This window comes from Ursus arctos, unplaced genomic scaffold, assembly GCF_023065955.2.
Source record: "Ursus arctos isolate Adak ecotype North America unplaced genomic scaffold, UrsArc2.0 scaffold_36, whole genome shotgun sequence".
In the NCBI taxonomy this organism is placed as follows: Eukaryota; Metazoa; Chordata; class Mammalia; order Carnivora; family Ursidae; genus Ursus; species Ursus arctos.
Window position 1 is genome coordinate 993,816 of NW_026623050.1, and position 22,678 is coordinate 1,016,493.

At 43.1% G+C, this 22,678-nt stretch overlaps 1 protein-coding gene across 1 annotated transcript in view; it reads right to left on the reverse strand.

Annotated features, from left to right (window-relative positions):
• RYR3 (ryanodine receptor 3) overlaps nt 1-22,678 on the reverse strand; it is a 586,345-nt gene that overhangs the window by 552,795 nt on the left and 10,872 nt on the right. Inside the window, exons 2-3 of the mRNA XM_044392456.3 lie at nt 18,701-18,766; nt 14,877-14,919 (exon numbers count right to left, since the gene is read on the reverse strand). Of these exons, the coding sequence (XP_044248391.2) occupies nt 14,877-14,919; nt 18,701-18,732 (75 nt within the window). The 5' untranslated portion in view covers nt 18,733-18,766. The remainder of the gene's footprint in view (nt 1-14,876; nt 14,920-18,700; nt 18,767-22,678) is intronic.

Below are 22,678 nucleotides of genomic sequence, written 5' to 3' on the forward strand. Positions count from 1 at the left end.
AGTCCAAAAAAGTTTTACTTTTAAAATGTAGTTTATCTTTTTCTTCTATTAGAAGGTAAACCCAACGAGGGCGAGAGTCTTTGTCTATGTTGTTCACTCCTCTTTCTAGAACGTTGCCTGGCAATAGTAGGTGCTCAATATTTGTTGAATGAATGAATGAACTGGATGCCCCATAGAGGACAGAAACCCCGTTGGGAAACTTTCAGCAGATTTATGTGAGTGCACCCTCTGGAAGATAAGAGGGAGAAAGAGGCCTGTGAGCTTTGGTCAGTTGGGCTAGAGGAAGGAGGGTGGTAAGGCTCAGAGACCAGGCAGTCAGATGACCAAGGCTTAAATGTCAGCTCTGCCATCATGTGATTTTTAAAGAAGCTGAGCACTTAACTTCTTGCCTTTGTCTCCACCTCTATCAGATAGGGCTAATGATAGTGCCCATCCCAGATTGTGAAAATGTGTCCTCAATCTCTCAATACATCATGGCCATTTTTATGGTGTTATTTGCTGGTCTGGAGAGAGGGTGATCATTACCCATTTGTCTTCCACAAAAGAGTGTTATTAACCTTCTGATGTCTTCCAGGTGAGACTACAAAAGTCAACAGAATCCTGTGCAAAGCAAGAGAAGGAACTGCTCAAGGTAGAGGCAGTGTCTCCTCACTGAGGGTCTGTCCAGGATATAAATGGGAGAGCACCCCAAGTCTTAGAAATAGGACAGCCGGAGGCATGGGATGGGGAGGAGCAAGAATACCTGGCAGAGGAATTTCTGATTCACGTGCAGGTGAAGGGCAAGAAAGCTTATATCAGAAGTACTGGTTTCACCATTTCTTAAACACCCTTTTACCTCCAATATTCAAAACACCATTGCTGAATCCCAAACCTGGGATATGAAAACCTGGGCAAACAATTTTTGTTTGGCTCAAAATTATACCGTGCCCATGAATGATGAGATCACTGATTTGTGATATGCTTGTTTTCCCTTAAAATTAGAAGTTGCTAAGTAACCAGCCAAATGTCCAATGCACCAGTTAGGGTCCCCAGAAGCAGCCCAGGCTCGGTTCTGATGAAATTTGTTAATTTTCTCTTCTTTCTAGATAGAAAGCGACTACCAATCTTTGCATCAGCTCTGTGAGGACCAGGCCCACTACATAAAGGTACACTGCCTGCAGGGGCGAGTCAGAGTAGAGGCAGAATTTCTCCAAAGACACGGGTTCCTTGGTTTCTCATTAGGCTAAAATCTGCCACCTGGGAAAATGCCTTTTATACAACAGCAACAACAACAAAACAGATGTATGTTAAGGATTTACTTTGTGCCAGGCATTGGCACATAATTTTTAAGCTCTCAACATACAGTATTTTTCTACACTAATTTGTCCAGTAAAACTACGGGGATGATATTGTTATAATAAGAGGACACTGGGGTTTAGGGGAGATAGGTAATGTGCCCTGAGAACACAACAGTAAGCATCACAGCTGGGATTTGAATACAAGCAGACTACAAAGCAAGAACTCTTTTTTTCTTTTCATATATATCCATCTTCCCAGTATCTCCCAATTTATATCAGAGCACCTCCCTGCTCGTGTATGCACACTCACGCATGCACTATTTGCACACTCATGCATGCACTATTTGCACACTCATGCATGCACTATTTGGAGTATTGGGACTTAGCTTTAGGAAGATCATCAATGACATCGTGAGGAGATATGGGGAAATTCTTCATCATAACAATTTTTTCTGTTTCCATGGGAAGAAATACCAGGAAATTCTGAGGCAGATGGAAAAGGAAAAAGAGGTGCTGCTTCTTGAAAAAGAAGTGTAAGTTTGGAAAAATGATATCCCTGTTAGATTGCAGTGACGGTCCCCAGGACGTCTTGAAAGGGCGCAGGGCTTCTCAGACCAGTTTTTGTTTTTCTCTGGGGTTTTTGATTTTGGGGGTTTTTTTTGCTTAGTCCTTTCTTTAGGTCATAAAACTATTCTCTTATGCTTTCCCCTACAATTTTTTTTAAATTATCTTACCATTCACACTTAGATTTGCATTCGTCTGGAATTTGTTTTCTTCTATGGTGTGAGGTAGAGATCAAGATCATGATTTTGTATGGGGAAAGCCTATTGACCCAGCACAATTTATTTACGAGAACATGCATTTTCAGTGGTGCCTTATTTTATAAGTCAGGTGACCATATATGTGTGAGACTTTCTGCAGTTTCAACCCAACATTAGGGTTATGTCAGGGTTATTCTTCATTGATTGTCTTTTCCCTTGAGAATGGGCCACATTTTCCTGGTATCTCTGCATGTTGAGCAGTTATGAGTTTCGAATGTTGAACACTATGAAAGCTATTAAGAATCTGGGAAATAAATCATCAATGTTGCATGACTTAGAAAAGCACTTTTCATCAGCCCCTCAGATTATGTTATATCATTCTTGGATCTGATCTTTTTCACCCAGATTCAAAGCCCAGAACAACTCTTCCCAAATAGTGAAACCTGGATCAATTCTGGTAGAGACCATCCAAAGCAACATGGTAAGTCTTCCTTGTCCCACACCGGAGTTTTCCCCTATTCCCTCCCTCCCCTGGCTTCTCTCTCCTTGCTCCCCACATCCCCTCCCCTTTTTAATAAACCTAGAGTTAGGACATCATGAAGTTCAGTACCTCGTTCCACACTATGGCAGCTAGGAAGTGGCAGAGTCAGGATTCAAATCCAGACAACCTGACTCCTGACTCCTGAGTGGCCCTTGGCTACCCTGCAACACTGCCTCTCTGTGACCACATGGACAGGCACAGCTGTGGCTTTTCTCACTTCCCATAGGAGAAGACCATCATTAAGAAACAGAAGAGAATCTTTTGGTACAGGTAAGTGGTAGAATCTTGGTTTTTACCCAATGGAGGCCACACTCACTCTGCAGGAGTGAGTGACTTGGTAGGGGCATAAGGAATAGGATAAAAATGCCCACGAACCAGAAAATACCAGGCAGCCCCAGATTTCTCCCAACTCTTCTTTCCTTCCTTTTCCTCAACACCAGAGTTACGCAGAACTCGGTGGCTGGAAAAAGTAGCTGTCTCTTCAATATGACGGCTGCAGGTTGCATTTTACTTTGCATTTCCAGTCTTATGGTTCTTGGTATGACCCCTTTCTATTTTTCAGATCCTGAATGTGATCATCTCTGCTATATCTTTGCTGGGAAGATAGTTCAGGCTCATTAATTTTCTCAGTTCTTTTACTGTAGGCTGTAACATTTTAGAAAACAAAAATCACCTAAACTCTCTATGCCTTTTCTTTCTCAATTTTTGAAACAAGGGGACAAACTCTGAAGTGCTCCATGTGGCACTTTAATGAAAAGCTTCAATTTATGACATTTCAATATAACTAAAGACTGAAGGCCTTAGACCAGATTTCAGTGTGAAATTTTCTTGGGAGCACACAAGAAAACACACACACACACACACACACACACACACACACACACACACAAACACACACACCCCTTTTATTGTTTAACTTGGTCTCTTTTGATGCTTGATGTTTAGAAAGAACCTATCCTAAAGATTTTGCCTGGATGTTCACCTCAGAGATGTCTCAGTCTTATTCTAGAACTGCTTGCGGTAGTAGACCAGCAGAGGACCACTGGTCATGAGACTCACTGGTGTGACAGTCCTGAACATTTTCTGGCAACCCCCAAAAGGCCCGCCCCATATGTAGTAGCTGGAAAATCTCCTTTTGCACCTCCAACTTCTTTCTATATGGACATCTGTTCCGTCAGAGGGCTTACATGTCAGGAGAGCCATACGCAATGCCTAACCACGACACTGATCTTTTTCTGCGATCACCTATCCCCTACCCTCATCCTTTGTGTCTCCATTCCCCATCAGTTTTGCCTGAAGAAAGCAATTCAGTTATTTATGAATGTGAGCTTCACCTCCTACAGCTGCATCCTGGGCTGTCCCTTTCCCCCGGGCTAACCGAGAATGTCTCTTTTCAGACATTTCAGGTGTCTAGTCTTCATGGTCGTGATCTTCATTAGGCTGCTGGGCTATGCGCTTTTCCACCTGCAGTACATAAACCCAGACCTTCTTGTGGATGCCCTCCCCATGGTAATGAGCAGGGACGCCTTGAAGAGGCTGAGGGAGGTCTTATTTCCCTTCTTCACTCTAGAGGTGGAAGAAGTTCTACCACATTAGTCTGAAGTCATGTGGGGGGCTCCACATGGCACCCAGAGGAGAAGGGGAACGTGGCTGTAGCCCCGAATCGGGGATGGGTCAAGAAGGAAGTGGGAGCCTTGACTTGGACATCTGACATCTTCATTTCATTCTATTCCCTTGCTTTCCCTTTGCAGTGGCTCTCTATTAAATAAAGAATATGTTTGACCGGTGTTCGCTCTGTTGGTCTGTGAATTTGGTCTGGAATCCTGGGGCCTCATTAGACATTCACAGTTTCCACCTGTTTTGAGAAAAGCTGCACTTAGAGGACTTGCATTCTCTGCTCCACACTGAAGGAACAGTAGAGAGAAAAATCTTGTCCTCACTTGTAACATTCCCCACGTCCTCTGGAGTGGGCACACAGACTAGTCAGCTGAGGATCATGGGGTAGGTATAAGGCTTGCTTTCAGTCAATATTTTAACAACCTACTGTCCTTCCTAAAGGTTTTTATATCTCACTATGTATTAGAGGAGTGGATGTCCCTAAAAGCTAATCTTTTTTTTTTTCATGTGCACAGATGGTTACTCATTGTCAACTGAGAAGAAAATTACCCTAAAATTCAAGTGACATATAAAATGTAGTGTGTAAAATCAGCAAAACACGATTTTGCACCTACCTATCATTCCTATCATTCAAATCCTAATTCAAACGCCATCTCTCCCATAATGTCTCCTCTGATCCCTCCGGACCTGAGACAGCTTCACTTGCCTTCTTTTGAATACTCTTTGCACCTTTGACTTCTCCTTCCTCCTATACATTCGTCAGGCTCTCGCTTTCTGATGACATTTTGTCCTTTCGAGACCATTCTTGACACAGGTTTTAACCACATTTTACTTGCACAGCAATGCCAGAATGGCAGAGATACACTGTATGTTTGCTTTGGCTGTAGACGTGACCCTGCCCCACCTTTTCTTTTGGGGTCTGGGAAGGAGAAGGTGAAAAAGGTCTCAGGATGACCCCTAAAAAATGAAAAACTGATCAACAGCGCCCTCTTGTGGCCATACACAAGCTCTTTGCGTTCCAGCGGGCTTCCCCTAAGAGGGCAGGAATGTGATCCGCCAGTTGAAGCAAAAAGATGGATCTGTTGTCACTTTGGGGACAATTCTCTTTATGAGCTTTAATAAGTACAATTAGTATTCATCAATTCAACAAATACTTATTGAGACTCTTCCTTGGACCAGACAGTGTTCTAGGCACTGGGATTATAGCAATGAACAAAACACAAAAATCTCTGCCCAGATTCTAGTGAGTAGAGGCAATTAATCGATCATTAAAATATAGAAATGACAGATGATATTAGGTGCTATAAAAGGTTAGGTGGGGGAGGAGGGAGGGAATGACGAGAAGCAGCAGCTACAATGATCACTTGACAAGGTAGCAAGATAGCCAAGACCTGAATGAGATGAGGAAGCCATGTGGATGGCAGGGGCTTTGGAGGGTGGGGAGGTGGTGCTGTCGTTGACAGGGAGACAGCAAGTACACAGCCTTGACCTTGGAGTGTGCCTGGTGCATCTGAAGTTCCTCTGCTGATTCCACGCTAATACCTTTGTAACGAACGGTCCCCTCATTCAATTCTTCATTGGAATTCTCCAAGTTCAATTCTGGTTTCTGCCAGCACCTTAGCTGATACTACTCACTGGCAGAAGCATTCTTTAGGCTGGAGGGTTTCAGCACTGGAGTGATTCTAAGACTCTAGATATATGTGAAGAAAATGGCTGCAACTGGCCAAGAAACATATACCCAGAGTATTATTCCTGTGCCATCTCCAGTCACGCAATGCCTCATAAGTTCACGGAACTCCCAGGTTCTCCTCTCGTGCCCAGCCCTTCCCACAGACACATCCTAGGTAGACGTGGGAGCATCCCAACACTCAAGACTGGCTACGAAATGGGAGCTTGGGAAACAAGGACATCGTAGCCCCATGCTTGCAGTCAGTATCCAGTGGGGACTTGGAAACCCGAAGCTCTGTTGAAAAGCCATGTTGCAAAAGCACAAATGGGCTTTTCTACCACCCAGATAGCCTGCCTCCAAGCACGACGTTGGCTCAGAGGGGCCCGGCCTGGATAGCATTCCCAAATCTGAGAAGCACAAGAGGGGTCACTGCTACTTTACGTGACCAGTGCTGAGCTGGACATCCGACTTACCATGCCCCACCAAATTCATCAGTTTTGAGAGATTTTAACAAAATAATCCCAAGCGCCTAGCACCACAAAAGGTCCACGGAGGGTATTCAACCACAAGGAGCTTCCATTCCCTTACATGGGATACAAGTTCGCCTTTATCCAGTAGTTAAATCTTAGTTCTGTCTTAGAAAGCCACATCTCCCAATGAACGTTCCCCAGTCCTTCAAGCTGTCACGTGACATGGCTTCTAGAATTGCATTATCTTATTCACCCTTCCCTGGACACCTACCGACCTGAACAGAATACTACAGATGAGGTCTGGCTGACAAAGTACAGTAGCTCTCTTCTCCTTTATTCAGAGCCCTGATGCTTCCCAAGAGTTCATTAGCCATTTTGGCATCTGTATCAAACAAAGCTATATGCTTGGAGTTAACCAAAGTCCCCTTTTTTTAAGATTTATTTATTTTGAGAGAGCGAGTGAGAGCAAGCACAGGGGTTGAGGGAGCAGGACAGGAAGAGAAACTTAAGCAGACTCTGTGCTGTGCTGAGTGTTGGGAGCTCGACATGGGGCTCAATCCCACAACCCCGAGACCATGACCTGAACCGAACCCAAGAGTCGGTCACTTAGTCGGCTTTGCCACCCAGGTGCCCCTCAGCCGAGATCCTCAACCTTTTTGAACATGAATTATTCTTACTGTACATCTCCTCTACTTCGTGTTTGTGCAGATTAAGAGATTACATGCAGGATTTACCACGTGCTCGGTTCAATTTCATCTTGTTGGTTCATCTTCAGGTTAGTCTACTGCCATCATTCAAAACCCCAGTTCGATAAAGGAATAAATTAGCCTGTTTAGATGCCAGAGACACCTGGTAGAGCAGAAACTGCTGGAGCAGGGAGGCTTGGGGGTGAAGTCTCCTTCGGTCTTATAATAATTGTTGACCCCAGGCAGCTAGTTAACCCTTTCTTGAAGGTGGCTAACCTCTCTCTCCCCCAGGAGCCTGCTACAACAGCTGCAAGTTCCCAGTAAGTATTCTGAAACGGAATTTCTTTGGGTCTGGAGGCTTGAATTCAATTAAATGGATTAGGTACTCTCCTTGTATCTTCTCACCTATCTTAAAACTTAATTACCTGTTAACTATTTCAGACTATCCTCTTTATCATGCAAAAGATCAATTTCCTTGATAAGGAAGGTTGAGTGAAATAGGACCCTTATCTATGAACTTGACACCCCATGCCCTAAGAAGTGGCATATCTCTTTCATTTCTCCTGTTCCAAACACAGCATTAGAAATGCCTCTTTTAAAAAAAGGCACTTTATAATATCTTTTTGCCAGCCCCAGTGTTGCCTGAAAAAAAGCACTAAATATGGTGTCAAGCCTTGGACCCTGGTCCTGGCTTTTGTGTTACTTCTCTGATTTTAAACAAGCCACACATCCTTTCTGGGCCTGAGGTTGATTTCTGGGTGCTTTCTAACACCATCCATGCTGACGTTCTTTGATTCCGTAACTCCTCCACTCAAGTCCTTGCATGAGCGAGAAACAGCCCTGGAGTAACCTTCCCAAGCCTGTCAGGCTTCATCCCTCCCAGTGGTCTCAGCCCTTTCCTGGCCTCTCCCCTTTCCCAAGCGATCCCTTTGGAAACTGGCAGTGATTCCCTCACTTTTCCTTGTCAGGAGTCTCAGGGGGTGATGCTCCTGTAATTCTTATCATCTTGAGAAGAAACAGTACTTCTTAAGAGTGAGTAAAGAAGTTTGGTTTAAAGGCCTGGTTCAACAAATATTTAATGAGTTCCTAGTATGTGCCAGGCACTGCACATGAATGTACTGGAAGGCAGAGAAGAAAGGGGGAGTAGTTCAAGACATAAGCAATAAACCGTGCTCTCAAAGACTCTGGATGTTGCAGCAGATTCCAACATTCAACATCAAGGTTATAGGTAACTCTGAAGCTTATCTGAAGTATAGACGCTGGCTTAACTGGGGCTCAGAGATACCCATAGCACATGTATTGATCGCCTACGGTGTTGCAGACACAGCACTGCATACTTCCATATGGTCTCCATTTCATAGTTTGGTCAACTGGCCAAGATTATCCAGTTAGCATACGGCAGAACCAGGGCGCATGGGCCACCTCTTGACTCCCTAGGACAGTTGCCTTTCATGTTTCGGATGTAATAAAGACCCTTGAAGTCATCTCCAAATCCAATATTAGTCTGCTAGATAGAACTACTGAATCAGTAATTGTAGTCAGTTACTTATTTTCCTCTCTCTTTTATGACTTGCTTAAAGTTACCACAGAGATCCAATATCATTCCAGTCACTGTGTTACATTCTACTTTGGAGCTCAATACTACCTCTAGTTTAATGATTAAAATTAAAAATGCATTGGATAATGCTTTATTAAGGCAGCATGGGCCATCCATACCTTAGTATGAATACAAGGTGAGAGAACTGGATTCTACTGGGGGGTCCTGAAAGAAATATTAAGGCCACTGTCGCCGGCAGGTGGGTGAGGGCGTTGAATTGAGGGAGTCATAGGATGGTGACTCCCCCAAGAGCAGCTTTGCCTGGAGTGGCTCGTAAGGAGCCCATATAAAAGCTCTGGTGCTCCCACACAGCCATGTCACTCTCATGTTACAGCTGGTAGTATTACAAAATTGGACTTACAGGGAATCCAACCCAACCCAGGGGTGCCATTGTCCCCTGCAGGTTGCTCTTTTGCAAAGCCCAGTTGAAATGTTCATGGTGGGTCTTTTTCCCACATTCCACATAGTGAAATCCTTGCCTTGATGCCATGGTCATCACTCCCTGTGTGTGGGTGCCAGCTTGAAACAGCAGCATCAGTTTGTCCCTGCGGGAGTTCAGTGAGTTTGGATCCTGAAAGGCTCTATGGTCCCCGAGCTCAAGAGCTGCTGGCTCTGTGACAGAGACCATGAATGGGCAGGCGCTGCACCCTCCGCTTGCTTGAGCTGGTGGAAGGCTTCCCTGCCGTTCTCCTTGTGGCTCTCAGGGGGCAAAGCTGCCCCCGTGTGTAGCCAGCAGTCTGTAGGAGCCTGACCCCCTGCTTGGAGTTGGGATTTCTTTTGCTTCTGGGAGCTTTGTTGGCAGGTTGGTGAAGCATGGGTCTAACTGGAAGCTTTTTAGGTTCTGAATTTTTCAGCCCCACTGAGCTAAGTCACAGAAAAATGAAAAAGCAGTGATTTCTGGCAGTTATGAGGAGAATGACAATTTGGGGGGTGGTGAGATGGGGTGGATCAAATAGAGCAGAGAGGGACAGGGCATGTGGCAGAAGGAGAAAGTCCAAGAGGGTCTGATGGGAAAGGGGATGAATTTCCTGGCTATGGATCCTTCCTTCCTTTTGCTAGAATTTTCCTGCTGCAAATGTAGGTGGTTAGGAGATTCTTTACCTTCCAGGCCAGTTTCACCTGGAACTATATTTGCATTCACCTTTAAACAAAACCACATCAGTACTGCAGTCTGGAAATAAGAGGTAAATCTGAGATTAGGTGCTGAAAGGTCCACCTGCCTCTCCAGGCATGGTGTGAGTATCTCTGGTCTAGGAACCTGATGAGTCAACGTAAGCCTGGAGCCTAACCAGTGACTTCCTGGGAAATGGGAAACTTACCTTCTCTGCAAGGTTTTGTCCTACTGAGAAGATCACCACTGACCAACCTTACAAGAAAAAATTTCAATTCACCAAATTTTAGTGTCCCTCCTACCTGCACTATTGTGCTAGGAAAAATAGGCACAACAGGATTGTGTATTTTATTATCTAATTCCTACATTGAAAGAGTTTAGGGGCGCCCGGCTGGCTCAGCAGCTGCCTTCGGCCCAGGTCATGATCTCAGGGTCCTGGGCTCGAGCCTACTTCTCCCTCTCTTCCCCGCTTGTGCTCTCTCTCGCTACCTCTCTCTCTCTCAAATAAATAAAATCTTAAAAAAAAAAGTTTATAATCTATTAGCAAGGAAAAAAGAAAGTACTCAGTAACTGTTATGCAAGGAAAAATTAAACACCAAGAAAAAGATACAGAGTACCAGGGAGGCTCAAAAAGAAAAAATGAAAGAAGGAAGGAAGGAAGGAAGGAAGGAAGGAAGGAAGGAAGGAAGGAAGGAAAGAAAGAAAGAAAGAAAGAAAGAAAGAAAGAAAGAAAGAAAGAAAGAAAGAAAGAAAGAAAGAAAGAAAGAAAGAGAAAGATAACATGAAGAACGGGAAGGAGCTAATGGAGGAGGTGTCATTTGATTTAAACATTGACAGAGAGATAAGATTTCAATCCCTGAAGATCAAGGAGGAAGAGCTTCCTAACTGAGGGGAGGTGAGAAACAATAATCCAAAAATTCCCCCAGGCTTTTAAATAGACTAATCTAAACTGCCCAGGGAGAGCACAGAGTTACACTAATCCTTTGAATTTTGAAAGAAAATTCTCCCAGGAGAGAAAATCTTAACAGGGGCTTACTTGATTACTAATTGTTCAAGAGACATTATTAATTATTCACTTACATTTGGTATGCAAGAAAGAGTTCAAAATGGATTCAATAAGCTTGTGTCTCCAATGGATTAGATACTGATGGGACTGGAGGGAGAAGAATGTACCAGATAATGGTGAGGGCCCTCTATTGGTTTGCAAACTGGCCCACATACACAGAAGGCAAGGAAAGACAGAAGAAAGAGGCCCCTCCAGGTCAGTAGGTGGCAAGTTTGGTAACCAAGGGAACTTAGCCATGACACTTGTCTTGGGTGCCTGCAAAATGAGTAGATCTCTTCAGCTGCTGGCCAGAATCTTAACAGTTTTATAGAGACCTTAACTAGATTCTGTGAAGGATTCCAGCCAGATGATCTCAACAACACTTGGCTCTCTCAAATCTATATCCTAGAGGCAGCTTCTAGTGCTGGGAAAGCAGATGGAAAGCACATTCCAAGGACAGGGCAGGGGGGAGGAGCCACCAATTGCCCAGTGGACCTCATGGGTCATCCAGTGGTCGATTCCTCTCAATGACCTCTTCTAGCACCCTCCTGGGTGAAACTTCCTAAATTCTTAAAATTTCAAGGCCACTGATTTTCAGAAACATGCAGACCAAAGTGAAACATTAATTAGTAAAGGAAAGGAAAAGAGAAAGAATATTTTGTGGGCCTAAGAAAGAAGAACCTAGGTATTTCCTTTACACCAGAGAGTCTCAACCTACATTAGAATCACGTGGGGATACTTACAGATCTTGGTGCTTGGGCTCCAACCCCAGATTGATTTCATTTGGGGGCACTGATAGTTTTATAAAGCCCCTGTTCCCCCAACTCCCCATTGCAGGTGATTCCAATATACAGCCACGGTTGAGAACAGCTGCTCTAAAAGTGTTTAGAGTAACCTCCAGACTCCTTACGCAAAGATGAGAGAGGGGTAGGAAGAGCTTATTTCCAAATTGGGAAAATAAGTGAGAAGATGCAGGGACATTTCTATATAAGAAGAGAGTTCACTTCAACACGAAGGCACCCATTCTGATTTTTCTTTCTTCATATTTATAGCTGTTTTGGCAAATTTCCAAATCTTTGGGTTTACATTTGCTCTCACCTCTCTTGCCTTGATAAGAAGTATCTTTACATGTTGGGTCCTTCGTAGTCCATGGAAAGAGGATAGAGATCAGGATAAAGCAGCAACTTGCCCCCTCCGGATGTAGAAGTAAGGATAATGGCCCCACCAAAATACCCATATCCAAATCTCTGGGACCTGTCCGTATGTACCTCACAGGACACTCTGCAGATGGGATTAAAGATCTTGAGATGGAGAAATTATCCTGTATTTTCTGAGTGGGCCCAGTGCAATCACAAGGCTTGTTACAAGCGAAGGAGGAAAGGAAGAGAGTCAGCTGGAGGAGCTATGAAGACAGAAGCAGATGTCAAAGCGATGAAAGATGGAAGGAGGCCATGAGCCAGGAAACGCATGCAGCCTCTAAAAGCTGCTAAATATTTTACACACATTATCTTACTTAATCCTCCCAGCAACCATGTTCTATATGTCCTTTACTGCCCCTTTTATGGAGGAAGAACCAAAGACTCTGAGGGTTAAGACTGGTATTTCTTAGAATCTGAAATGTCATGAGCACCTGGTGGTGCAGTCCGTTAAGCCTCTGACTCTTGGTTTCAGCTCAGATTATGATTTCAGGGGCGTGAGATCGAGCCCCCTGTTGGGGCTCCACACTCAGCCGAGTCTGCTTAAGATTCTCCCACCGTCCCTCACTCACCCTCTCGAAAATTAATAAATAAATCTTAAAAAACAAAAAAGAATCTAAAATGTCACTAATTGTTGGATGCACCATTATAGTAGGCACAACTAGGGGAAAAAAGTTAATTATGTGTGTCATCAACCACACCATTTCTAGTTCTAATTCAAAAATCACAAAATAAATGAGACAAAATCTTCCATGTGATAACTCCTACATTGTTCTGTAGAAAAATCAAGTGTTAAATTCTTGAAAACCTGTTTTACTTTAAAAAATTCCTCTTTGGAGCCCTTAAAGCTTCCTTGTCCAGTATGGTAGCCACTAGCCACATATGCCTAGTCCAAAACGAGATGGGAAGTAGGTGAAAATGCCAATAAAAGAAAGTTAAGGGGGTGCCTGGGTGGCTCAGTCAGTTAAATGGCTGCCTTCGGCTCAGGTCATGATCCAGGTCCTGGGATGGATCCAGTCCCATGTTGGGCTCCCTGCTCCGTGGGGAGCCTGCTTCTCCCTCTCCCTCGGACCCTCCCCCTGCTCGTGCTCTTGCTCGCTCTCTCTCTCTCAAATGAATCAATAAAAAATCTTTTAAAAAATCTTAGAAAAGTTAAGCATCTCACTAGAAATTTTCTGTATTGACCACACATGGAAGTGATAGTATTTTGATTAATTGGATTAAATAAGATAATATTAAATCAATTTTGCTTCCTTCTTTTTACTTTTTAATGTGGTTTCTAAGGATTTAAAATTACTCATGTGGCTCACATTCTATTGCTCTTGGACGGCACTGCCTTAAAGCACGTGGGTAATCTGCCTATTAGGTAAAATAGCACAATTCTGGAGTTACGGAGCGATTTTGTGCTTTTCTTCAAAGCAGAAAGGATGATGTCACAAAATCTACAAGATTCAGGGAGGGTGGGGTGTGTGTGTGTTGTTGGAAGCGGAAGGGGTCAGGGCATGGTGCCCATTCAGGTATTCACTTTGGAATATGTCACTTTTTAATATTTTTATTGCAGTAAAATGTATATAATAAAGTGTATTACTAAGCATTTTTAAGTGTATAATTCAGTGGCATCAAGTATATTCACAGTTGTGCAACCACCAACCCTATTCATCTCCAGAACTTCTTCATCTTCCCCAACTGCAACTCTGTACCCATTAAGCAAATAATTCCCCACTCTCTTCTCCTCCTAGCCTCTAACAACCATCACTCTACTTTTCGTCTCTATGAATCTGACTACTGTAGATACCTCATATAAGTGGAATCATACATGTCCTTTTGTGTCTGGCTTATTTCACTTAGTACGATGTCTTTGAGTTCATTCACTCATTTCTTTTTAAGGATGAATAATATTTCATCCTATTACTCATCCTATGTTTATACCACATTTGTTTATCCATTTATCTGCTCAACGATGCAGTATGTCGCTTTGCACTTGCTATGTCACTTATAATCGTTCTACTTTTGATGAAGAGCTTTAGCTCTGATTTATCTCATTTTGTCCTATTGGAAGACTTATAACAGAGGGGCTCTTAATAGATTCCTTTTAATGAATCGTGCTTCTCAGAGCTATTTACAAATTCGGCAATTTTTAGAAGAACCAAGAGCACACATTCCCTGACACGGCATCAATAGATTTTGCCAAGTTAGAAGAAACTCTGTTTGCAAATAATTTGGCACAAGGTCACCCTGACAAGACAGTCCTATTAGGGTGCTGAATCCCCATGACACGATTTAAGACTAGGAACTCAGTGCTGTTCTACCATAATATTTATCCAGTGCCTCCTGTCTACAGCCTGGATAAACAGACATTCTACAAGGTTACTTGGGTCTAGTGAATCTGTGCCTAGCAAACCAGGACGCAAAATCTTTTCCTCCTCTCCAGCGTCCTCTATTAACAAAGCTTAACACTCGGCCAACCAGCAGAGGAACAATATTTAGGAGCCATGATCCATTTTCACAGAGCAGGCAAAAAGGATGAAGTTGAAGTTCAGAGTCAATCTCCTGTAACTGGCACAAAAACCTAATGGATGGCGGAGCAGGACCTGCACGACCCCCGCACGCGGGGCTGAGCAATCCTACTCTCACACGCAGGAAGGGAAGAGAGGTTGTGGGGACTGAAGGTGGAAGGATCTAATGATATGTAAAGGATTGGCTGTTTTTTTGAAGACCCCCAAAGATGACTTTGTGACCTGAAATGAATGAACAGGAGTATTCTGGGTCAGGTTAGCCAAAGTGTTTAATAGTGTTACAGGAGAAGGATCATACGGTCCACCTCCCCTCCCAGAGGTGAGGCCATATATGTTCTTTCAGCGAGCGTTTAATGAGCATCTACTATGTGCAAGGACTACTCTACTCACCGAGGAGACAGTGGTAAACAAGGCAATGCCCGACCTCTTGGCCCTTAAAAGAGAACAAGACAATGAATAAGAAACAGAACAACGGACTATTAACAAGACAATAGATAACCAAAAAATTAAAACAGATATGAAGGGTGATACACAGGAAACACTCTGGGTGATGTCATAAAAAGTAACAGGGAGAAGGGTCAGCTGAATTAGATCGGGTACACTGGAAAGGTTCCTCTGCTGGGGTGACATTCGGATTGAGAACTAAAGGATGAGACAGAGCTAGGCAAGCAAGGAGCCAAGGGGAAAGCATTCCAAGAAGAGAGAAGAGCAAGGGCAAAGGCCTTGAGGTGGAAATCCCTGGCTTTGCTAAGAGTGGGCTGGGAGGAAGGGAGAGATGGGGGGAGATGGGGAGGCTAGCGAGGAGAGGCATTTTTCATCAACAGCCAGAGTAAATTAAGGGCCAATTCACATCCTTGCAGCAGGCAGAGGCGCTGACAGAAAGAAGAGCCCTAGGATCCCATAAAGAGAAAGAGAAATCATCTAATTACAGTGTCTGTAAATATCCTTGAGACACTTCAGCATAGGTAGTGTGGCATTATGCGTCTGTATAGATTCGGTTAAACTGCAGCCTGGCTTCAGCTGGTAATCCAAACATGAATGCAGCTGGCCTTGAGAGTCAGGTAGCATCAAATCAGAAAGCCTATGCTCTAAAGGCAACAAGTGCATGAACTTCTTTTATCTATTAATCAATACCAGAAGCTTGGGTAATGAAATGAATTTCTTTTTTTTTTTTTGTATGAAATGAATTTCAAAATGAGTTTCATCTACAAAATTCATGGCTAGTTAATATGTTTGAAAATTGGGAAGCTGACTCTTACTGGTGAAATTAAGGGTATGCAATCTTGCAGAATGGACAAAATATTTTTAATCTACTCCCTATTCATTCCTGAAAAGAGAGTATAAGAATCCAATGAGGTATATAGGCTGTACCTTATACATGGAACTCAAGACTTGATTCCAAATTCATTCTGTTCCCAGCCACTGAGGATTGCTAATCCATGGCCACCTCCAACTTTTTAGTGACTACTTTTTTTTTTATTGTTGTTGCTAAAAAGAACCTGAGCGAGTTTGCATGACTAAATTGGCTTATATCCATTTGCAACACATTTCCCTAGTGACAAAAAACTGACAGCGGGCATTTAACAGAGAACAACTGGGGGAAAGCAACCTTCTCTAAATATAGATGAGGATTCTAGATTTCAAATTTGAACATGACTAACTGCATGAGAACATGCACATTTCTGGCAATTAGCAGTAAATTCTCCAATATGAGGGAAAGACCATCCCAGAATGGAAGGGATATGGAACGAGAACAGAAGTCTAGATAAGAGGTTCTAACACCCTTTCAACAAGGCTTCTATTATGAAGAGAACTGGAACTGACACTTGGGAGGGGTAGGCAGAAGTATGGACATGTGAAGTGTTACAGAAGTATGGACAGTGTTCTTTCCAACCATTCCCAGGAGTCTTTGCTCCTAGAATTTGGGGCTGTGAGCAAATATCAGGCGAGACCCAGCTCTCAAGACATGAAGGAAAATATTATCTTCATACTCACTCCCTTCTAACTCACCAAATAAACAAGAACATATTTGCGAAAATTTTTGTAGTATCACCCATTCTTAATATTTTTTCTACAAAGTCCTTTCAATTATGTTTTATGGTAATTAAAAAAAAAAATAGACCAACGAGGAAAGTCAACACTACACGTGGAAAAAGTTAACTGCAGAAGGTTAAGCAGAATTATGGAATTAGCATTCATATTCTTTTCTTCGAGCATCGATAGGAGAAGGCCAGGAAAATGGGACTAGGGCCAACACTTCCTGAGATACTACAAAGTCAAAGGAATAAAAATTTGTGGAGGCCTTGAGAATGTGCCTCAAAGACCTTAATTAAGGGAACTTAATAAATCAAGGACTCAAGCTCTGAACGGATTTCCATACTCTATCCCCTTTTCCTGCACGTAAAAGGTATACTAAGGCAAGTCTGTTTCTGGAGATAGGACTCTTCTGATGGCCAAGGTTGGTTCAAAGACTTCGGATGTCCTTGCAGAACCTCTCTTGGGCTGCTTGGCAGTCTAGGATCCTTCCACCCAACTTTCCTTCCCCTATTCCTTTTGTTATGGTCAAACTGGCATCATAGTCTGATTGTTCTCCCAGTCTTTTCTCTCATAGGCATATCACCTAATAACATTTTTGCATGTTTAATCACATCTTAGTGTCTGCTTCTTGGAGGACCTGGACACACAATTCTTTATACCATTTTCCTCCAAATATTTTAAATGGGAAAATAGACATAATTAATTCAGAGCCAGTTCCTTCTCTCTTAGACCTTGGGGGACGGTGTCACTAAAATCTAAAATCTGGGTGAAAATGTGTTTATTTTGGAAGTGGATGTATCTTTGGTGATCCTTATCTGATGTTTTTAAAGTCCAGTAAGTATCCTTCTTTTAGAAATAAGAATGTAATCTACTTAGATGATAAACCGTGATTCTTAGAAATCTCCTTGAATATCTGCAAAGAGATTTAAAATGCCCTCCAGATACAAGACAACGACATCATTATTTTCAAAAAACAAATTTCCACAGCAGTCACCCAAGTTTTAGTTTATGCTCTTATACAAAATAAGATATGCATGAGGCCTTGGGAATCTTTTGTTCTAGCTTCCCTCTATCCCTCCCCTCCCCACCACTTTTTTTTCAGAGGGGAAAATTTAGGCCCAGATGGAAAAAAGCGCTTGCCCAAGGGTTTACATGCTGTCGGGTCAGAGACCAGTTCTGACACGGTGTCTGAACGCTCAGCACTGTGCAGTGGGCACCTCTCTACGATGCTTCTGGCTGAACGAGCCTCTGGGCAATGGGTCAGCATTTAAGGGAAGATTTGCTCCACATTTTGAGTGGCCCCATACAAAGTTGGAGACATAGCAATGACAGCAAATGTATTATTGTTGCTGGAACTCGAATTCTTGTTTAATCTCTCTTAATAATTGCTGCTTGGCCTTGTGTAATTGCTGTGGCATCTCTGGATCTTAGCTTCATCTGTAAAATCTTGGTGTCAAACTCAGTAATCTTCAAGGTCCTTTCCACTCTTACATTTGGTTTCTGCCCTTGGCAGACATCATGGGGAAAGGGGTTGCCAAATGACTGAATACAGAGTATAGCCAAGGGAAGTCATGGAGCCAAGGAATATTTGGTTCTTACACTTTAAGATAAATATCTAAGTTTTCAAGAAAATTAAAATGGTGATTTCAATGCTATCTATACACTACCCCAGGATACATAAGCACACAATGAAAATATCCCCAAATGACCCAAGTGAGTTAACCTTAAACCAAAAAGAAGATTTTGCCCCATTCTTCCCTACATAGCAAATTATCCAACAAATCCTGTTTGATAGTCGTTCATTACAAATAACCTATTAATTCACTAGCCTCTTCAAATGTCAACTCCCACCAGAGTTAACCTTGGCATCTTATGATCATTTAAGAATAACACACTATTGCATGATTTGAAAACATCTTAAAATATAAGTGGTGCTTTTGCCTATGTTTGTGGAGAAAATCTAAAGCCATTTATTTCATCTGTAATTTTTGTGTTCTGTGCCATGTTTTAATTGCCATATACGCCACCTTCTCTTTTCTTGTCCCTAAGACAAGAATTTAGGTTGTTTACTAAAATTTTGAAAAACTATTGTGACGATCTTCTCAGACAGTGCGCTGTGCCAGGTTGTACCGTTTGCCCTCCCCCTGCCCTCTCCGCCAACCATCACCCATTCCTACCTGCTCTGGAGGGTGGCTTGTAGGAACCGCATCGGCAGAGTTCCCCTGTTTTCGGTTAGGACCAACCTGTACCAGATAAGGGGAGAGGAACGTGAGAACAGGATATTGATTCTCATGGCTACTTCCTGAGAGGCTACCTTCACCCGGCTGTCCCTCGACCAGGACAGAACCACCCAGCCCTGCTCTTCCCTGGTTTTGGTCAACTTCTGTCTCTGACTCAGGTGCGTGGAGAAGAAAGTGATCCGCTGGACTGGGCAGTTAGCGGATCTTAGCTAAATTTTGCCAGAGCATTTCTGTGACACAATGGATGGGAAGCCCAGAGGAGGAGCAGAAGTGGGGAGCAATGCTGGCTGTGGAAAGGAGAGAAATGGAGGAAGACATGCTAGGGGAGTCTTTTTTTTTTTTTTTAATTGAAGTATAGTTGACACACATGTTACGTTAGTTTCAGATGTACAACATCCTGGGGGAGTCTTGAGGAAAGGTTTTGGTTTTCTTGCTAGAGAATGTTTGTGGCTGAGGGGAATACAAGCATAATTGGACTGCCTGTAGATGGGCAGAGAGTATCAAAGGCATGGGCTGGGGGGGGACACATTTGACTTGAACAGTTGGGGTTTTTAAGGAAAGAGGTTATGGGGGTCATATTCATAAAAACACCATTAAGGATCTGTGTGTAGGGGAGTTGATGGAGTCCCTTCCTGGGAATTTCTAGGCTTTCTATGAAATAGAACCCTGAAGTCAAGGAGATAGAAGGAAAGAGTGAAGTTTGACCTCTAAGGCGAATGCGAGGTGAAGCTGCCAGGGAGAAGCAAAGAGAGGTCACAGATGGCTCAGCTGAGGCTGTGTGTTGTGAATCACAGTGACCACGGACGAAGGGGCTGCTCTCTACAATGCAGGTGTAGAGAAGGTTCACTAGGATGGTCTGGCTTTGTGAGTTTTACCTGGTGGTTGCCAGGCAAGCATAAGAAGTAGAGGTAATGACAAGAGAATTGACAGTGGGATCCAGTCTTAGTGATGAAGGATAGTGTGACAACCAGAAAAGTGGGAGACAAGGATTTCCTAGGGACTTTGTGAGGATTAGACGTGACAGTCAACATACAAAACTTGTCAGGAACTCTGCAGGCTGGGTCTGCAATTGTACTCTACTTACGAGCTGACAAGTTAGCCTGCCACAGGATGCCGGCAAAAGACATAGACTCCTGGGCCAGAAACAAAGAACTTTAGAACTCACAGCAAAAGCAGTAGGCAGAGTCTCATGCTCATTTGCACTGGTTCTCTAAGCCCCCCAAGTCTCATGGGGGCAACACAAGGCCTGTGATAGATACCTTTACTCACATTAGGTTCAATTACAGGACAGGAACACTAAGGGGGAGGATTTATCACTTTCTCGTAAGCAGAAGCAAGCCTGCTTTTTGTCCAGGGGAGACACCGCTTCCTACCTCAAGGTTATTTGCCACTAACACAACTCTGAAATGGCCTGGCTAACGAGGGGCCAGAGCCTTGCGTTCTTAGCAAGAACACACAGGCATGCACAGAGCAGACTGCCTGGCAGACTGGCACATTGCCTCTTCCAACAAGTATAGTGTCTGGCAGATAGTGGGTTTTCAACAAATATTAGCCACAGGTGATGATCATGATTCGTGATTAAGTTGCACCCTAGTTAAAATTCTGGGAAGGCAAATGGTGGAGCCAAAGATCTACGATCAGGGGCACAGATATCCCACTCGCACGAACAGACTTGATGTTAAGCTCCAGTAAAATGAAAACTCTGGAGTGTTTGACTTATTTATAGATAAGATGCAAAGAAAATAAGAACTAGAAGTCTTTGAATAAATTTACTCTAGAAAACTATTCTTTTTAATACTGCATAAATATGAAATGTGAAAGTAGTGTTACAGAATGAGCTATCACAGCTGCTAACTCAGGAAAAGAGAGGGTGAGCCCTGGCGCTGCCAAGGCCAACTGCTCCAGCCCGGAAACCTGGAGGGGGCTGGACAAATTGAGAGCATAGCTTCTGGCTGGGTGTGCCAACACTGTTGCGGATGGAACTCAGGTAAACTTGTCCAAGAGAAGCCAGTAACTCAACAGATGAGGGTTTGGAAGAGAGAAAGGGAGAGATATATCAGTGCCAGCAGCTGGGGGAGGTGGTAGGCGCAAGCCTTAACAACTGACTTCTCCCCCGGCAAGATGGACACCCAGAGTGTTACAGGAGAGGTTCAGGGCGTACGTGCAAGTGAGTAGTCAGAGAGCGCGTGATCACAGGTGGGGGTCGGTATATGTTCAGCCCATGATCATGGGCAGGGAAGGAGATGTGTGGGGATGGTCTTCTAGACCTTCTGTTGCTATCAGGGCTTTTCTGGTCTGGGGGTTGGAATGTTCTGGTCATTGTAAAACATCTTTGTCAATGCCTCAAAGTGCAGTAGGAAATGAGCATCATGGATTTTAGCTAGAGCGTGAGTTACGCAGGCTTGTCTATTCCTGGTTTTAATTTTGGGGGTCTAGCGTTGAGCAAGAGAGCTTGCTGACTGTAGAATACAGGGTGAAATGGCTCAAGGAAACCAAAATATAGTCAGATTTCTGAAAACACAATGAGTGTGAGATGCAGAGGAAGAACTGCAAATGTGGCTGAGAAGGTAAATCTTCATCATCTACCACCTACCTAAAACTTCAAAGGGAGACAGCTGGATATACAAAACTAGAAAAAAAGCTTCCAGAATGATTTCTAAGTCAAGGGAATGGACAAAAATGACTTCCCCAGACAACTAAAATAAGATCTTTTATGGTCTATGATCTAATTTGAAGGTTTTATAAAAACACACACACAACACTTTTAAACGCAACCACTATCTCCTTTTTCTTGGATTTCCTCTCCAACTTCACAAGATGATAAGGATCCTCTCCACTCTGCTCTTATAAACTGGTCTAGTCTGTGCTTTATCTTGTCCCTTACTTTCTAATGTCAACATCCTTATGAGATTGAGAAGGTGTTTTCAACAAGAGAGAAGCTTCCTTACAATTAAATATTCAATTAAATCGTTATCTTTTATGTGCTGTGATGTTAATCTTAATTGAGAGGCCATCTTCTCAGCCTCTCTGGATGAGAACATTGGTTTCAGAGGGTACTGGGAAATGCTTCTGTTAACACCATAAGATTGTCCCTTCCGAATCCTCCCTCCACCTTAAGCAAATGTTCAGGGCCTACACCTTAGTACAATCCATAATGACTGATCTAAAGTTACTCAGGGTTTTTCTTTTTAACTACAATTGAAAAACCATTTTTCACAAAAAAAAAAAAAAAAGGAAGCTAAGCACAAAAGCAACACAAAATTGAGCCTAGCTCCACTCAGTTGAGTCAAATTGTGGCATGCCTGTTCTCCTAAATTTCTCATTCTGGCCTAAGTGACTTTATTTCAGATTAGCAAGTTGGGGCCATTTCCAGAATCTGCTCTGTGAAGGATGTGGGACACCTGACTTAAACTTCACCTGGATTTTCTACCCCAACTGGGACACAGATTGTTGGTGTGGTCAAACGCCCTAGGCCTTAGGGGTGGAGGTACAATTCTACCAGGTTTAACTCTAGGCAGATCCCAGGTTCCTGAGAGTTAAAAAAAAAATGCAGCACCTTCCCTTAGACATCATCATGAGGCTAAAGGGAGAGGAAGATGGAATGATCTTATCAAAATAAAAACTTTTGAGGGGTGCTTGGCTAGCTCATTCAGTAGAGCGCATGACTCTAGGTCTCAGGACTGTGAGTGTGAGCCCCACGTTGGTTGTGGAGATTACTTAAAAATAAAATCTTTAAAAAAATTTTTAAATTTAAAAAATTAAAATGAAAACTTTTGCCTGCTGGTAAAAGTTCAATGGTGGGACTTTGTATCTATACACATATAAAAAAGGTTTATTTTTAAGAAATTTCAGCCCGCTATTAACTTTATGTAATGACCATTTGTTGATGTGGGTTTTTTAAAAAATTTATAAGCC